We start from the raw sequence: 4,206 nt of genomic DNA on the forward strand, positions 1-4,206 counted from the left end.
AGTGGGGGCCAGTCTAATCTCTGATGTCATCGTAGATCTGTAGGAATGAAGTAGGAAAAACATTGGCGTGGACCACTGCAAAGTCTAAAAACTAGTAGCAATTAAAATGAAATAATTTCTAAATTAAAAGGAGGAGGAGGAGGGAAAGTCATGTGCCCTAGACAAACCAATCCGTATATATGATTACATAAACAGAGTTGTGTTCTTTCATATTTTTTCTATCAGGTTTCATTTATTTTGATGACAGAGAATTTGCTTTAGAAATTACTTCGTGGGTGAAGGTAGTTGGTCATGAACAGATAAGTTTTGAAAGATGTAGTGAAGAAGTGGAGAGTGGGCATGGATGTGAATGTGCTGTGCTTTCTTATACAGTCACTTCTACCTTCGCTTCAATGCCCATCAATCCAGTCTCTGGGGAAGACATTACTAAGAAGTCCTTTTACAAGATGTTTTCAGGAGCAATGCTACAATTCATCTGCAGAGGTCTGCCTTTGAAAATGTGTGGGAGAATTTCTCTGTCCCCTGGAGAAATCATCCACCCAGTTTCTCTCCTCATGGACTAGATGGAGCATAAAATCCAGCTTTCTTTTCTTTTCCTTTCTTTCTTTCTTTCTTTCTTTCTTTCTTTCTTTCTTTCTTTCTTTCTTTCTTTCTTTCTTTCTTTCTTTCTTTCTTTCTTTCTTTCTTTCTTTCTTTCTTTCTTTCTTTCTTTCTTTCTTTCCTGACATGGTATTAGGATCCCATTCCCTCTTATGAAAGGGAAAAAAAACCAGTATGTAATGACAAAAAGGGGACAACAGTGAAATATCTTTATCTGGAGCTTGGTCAAGCAGAAACCCCATCTAAGAGGCTTCCTATTACTTAATTGTTTTAGGGGTTTGTTTATGGCAGTGATGGCGAACCTTTTAGAGACCGAGTGCCCAAAAACTGGCTCCGCCCCTGCTCCACCCCCTGCCCCGCCCCCACCCCACCTGCCCGGAGGGCCACTCACCACCTCCAGGGCCCGTCGCAGATTGCCCAGGCAGCCCAGCAGCACCATTGCGGCCATGCCCTCTGCCCACACCCTGCAGCATCAACTGTGCATGATGGGGTGTGAGGGCAGAGTCTTGTCTACGCTGCCATGTCCTTGGCTGCGCTGCTTTGTGTGGGCCATGCTCGGGGGCGACTCTCTTCCAGGGGGGCTGTTGGTGAGGGGGTCACGGGAGGAGGCAAGGCTAGGGCAATGGCACATGTGCCCACAGAGAGGGCTCCGAGTGCCGCCTCTGGCACATGTGCCATAGGTTCGCCACCACTGGTTTATGGTTTTTTTTTTCTTGCCCTGCAATCCACAAGGATTAAGGATGCTCATCAGGAGATGAAAACTGGCATTCTGTGTATTCCGTGAAACAGTCAAGGACAGCCTAGCATGTTCACAGCAGCAGAACAAACACATCATAGTCTTTCTTTTCCCCACAGATCGAATGGACCTGGAAGAACCGGAAAAGGTAGATAAGTTACAGGAACCGTTGCTGGAAGCACTGAAGATTTATGCGCGCCGACGTCGGCCCAACAAGCCTTACATGTTTCCCCGCATGCTAATGAAAATTACTGACCTGCGGGGGATCAGTACCAAAGGTAAAACAGAACATTCTCATTTGGGAGCGTAAGATCATTGGAGCTGGGTGTATATATTTGAAGTTTTGGCCATGGGGCACTCCTGAGATGCCTGAAGCAGTTTCTAAATACTGTATCTCACTCTAGGAACCAGAGACTTATGGTAGAAGAGAGATAATTGGGTACTATTTTTAATGGCTGTCACTATTTTGCTTGCTGCAGTGTGGCGCAAGCCTACTGATCTGGTTGACTCTGCCTCTTGCTCATAGCATATCCTGTAATTGGTGGTCTATGGAAGGACTCTTCCAAAAGCTTTGGGGGAAAGGAGGAGTTGTCCCCTGCAAGCACTTCCTTGAGAGCTTTGATATAACCCCTTCACTTAAAGTTTTTGGTTCCTTCCACAGAGGTTATGAAGAGTCTTGGATATATGTGCAGACAGCCAATGTGTAAACTGAAGTGCAAGATACATTGGTAGCTGCTCTGAGTTTGCAGTACAGGTAGTCTTCGACTTCTGATCAAAATTGAGCCCAAATTTTTTGTCGCTAAGTGAGACATTTGTTAAGTGAATTTTGCCCCATTTAACGGCCCTCCTTGCCACAGTTGTTAAGTGGATCTCTGTAGTTGTCAGGTTAATAACCTGGTTGTTAAGTGAATCTGGCTTCCCCATTGATTTTGCTTGTCAGAAGTTCACTAAAAGGTGATCACACATGACCCCGGGACACCGCAGCCGTCATAAATATAAGCAAGTTGCCAGGCGTCTGAATTTTGATCACATGAGCCATGATGATGCTGTTGCAGTCATAAGTATGAAAAATGGTCATAAGTCCCTTTTTTTCAGTGCCATTGTAACTTTGAATGGTCACTAGATGAACTATTGTAAGTTGAGGACTACCTGTAGTATCAATGAGAAGCTTGTGGCAACTGTTCTTGGTGAAGAATAATGCAGCCCCTCTTATTACCTGACGGGCTTCATGGGGAAACTCCCATCTGCCAATGCTACCCATTTCCCTCTTCTCCTCTTCAACAGGTGCTGAACGGGCCATCACCTTGAAGATGGAGATCCCTGGTCCCATGCCACCACTCATCCGAGAGATGCTGGAAAATCCTGAAATGTTTGAAGATGAGCTGTCACAACCTCCAACTTCGGCAGAAGCCCCGAGCACTGAGGAGAGCCCAGCTGACACCAAAAGCCCAGAGGAGGCCCCCTAGCACCTCAAAAGAAAGCCTGGATCTAGGCTGAGAAAGGCTGGGAGAAGATGGCTTTCTGCGTCTCATCTCTGCCTTCCCGTGGCCCGTTTCCTCCTGGACACAGTTTTAGGCTTGCCTTTCCTGCTCTTGGTTCATCTGCCAGAGTCAGGCATCAGGACGGCACTCAAGATGAGCTAGGAGGCAGCCGCAACCTGTTCCTCTCTTCTCCTCTGTGTTTGGTGACGTGGGCTGGATGCCTCTTGCCTTAATCTTTTTTCTTTGGGGCCTTGGATGTCTATTCAGAAGCCTTTTCTCCCAACCCCAGAGCTTTGCCAAAGCCCCCCCAGGTTGCCTGTCCGGATGAGTCAAGCAGCTTCAAGCCAAATGTTTCAGAACCTGGGAAGCCCCAAAGGGGCTACAACTTTCGAAATGGGATGAGCTCCAGATGTGCAATTTCCCCCCCCCCAAAAAAACTGGCCTCTGAGAAAAGAGGCATCCCAAGAGCCGACAGAGACTCTAATGAGTGGTTTCTTGGTTCCTCCTTTAACCCAGTCTAAAGTTCTTCTGCCTTGCAAGCCAAGAGCCCAGGCACCTGGGATGCTATTTATTCAAGAATCTGAAGACCAACAGAGGAACATACAGCCCTTCGTCTCCCCATTGCACACAAGAGACCTTGGACCAATAATGCTGGGGAATGGAGAGATAAAGGCAGGACTTCTACGTAGGCATCCCTATACGTGTCGCCTTAGGGTGTGCCTGTATTAATATCCATCTCTGATGGATTCCGGCAAGCTATGCCAATTCTTGTTGGGGGGGAGGGGCTCCTTTTGGTTAGCTTTATAAAGTGCTAATGTGTTATTATCGCAGGGCAGAGAGTGGATCCCATAGTGGGATTTAGGGAGGGGCAGTGTTCCTTCCCTCTTGTCTCCCCATCCTAAGGCAGAGGTATAGCAGGGTTGGGGTGGGTTGGGGGTTGTATCTGTTGCTTGGGATGCTTATGACCCCGGTGCTAGGAATTCTGGGAAACAGACCCCAAAGGACACTAGATACCAAAGATATCATGAAGATAAGGGGCGGTGTGGGGGGTGCAGAGTTACAGACTTGAACCTGTTTGCTGTCTCTCAGGGCCCCCTTCTGCCCTTGTCAAGGAGAAGTGAGTCACCCTCTAGGATGATAAAAGCAAGCCGGGTGGGTGGTCACGGCTTGCCTTAACTTGCCTTTACTTCTCTTTCTGCAGCACTTTGATGGAGCAGGAGGACCACTTCAGCTCCAGGAAGCTTGATTTCCCTCCCCCAGGCTGAGAGGAGGAGCCATTTTTGCTCCTCTCTCACAACTCCAGGGGCAAAACCCAAGCCCAGCAAAAGCTCTCTTCCCTTATCGCTAGAGGGCAAAAGTCTCCTCCGCAAAGCCTCTCCTGCCCCAGCA

The 4,206-nt window shown here is 47.7% G+C and overlaps 1 protein-coding gene across 1 annotated transcript in view; it reads left to right on the plus strand.

Annotated features, from left to right (window-relative positions):
* RARG (retinoic acid receptor gamma) overlaps positions 1-2,828 on the plus strand; it is a 139,749-nt gene extending 136,921 nt beyond the window's left edge. Inside the window, exons 8-9 of the mRNA XM_015817137.2 lie at positions 1,456-1,614; positions 2,621-2,828. Coding sequence (XP_015672623.1) covers positions 1,456-1,614; positions 2,621-2,802 — 341 coding nt within the window. The 3' untranslated portion in view covers positions 2,803-2,828. The remainder of the gene's footprint in view (positions 1-1,455; positions 1,615-2,620) is intronic.
* The last annotated feature ends 1,378 nt before the right edge of the window (positions 2,829-4,206 follow it).

The sequence above is a fragment of the Protobothrops mucrosquamatus genome, unplaced genomic scaffold, assembly GCF_001527695.2.
Source record: "Protobothrops mucrosquamatus isolate PMUCROS unplaced genomic scaffold, P.Mucros_1.0 scaffold555, whole genome shotgun sequence".
Classification (NCBI taxonomy): Eukaryota; Metazoa; Chordata; class Lepidosauria; order Squamata; family Viperidae; genus Protobothrops; species Protobothrops mucrosquamatus.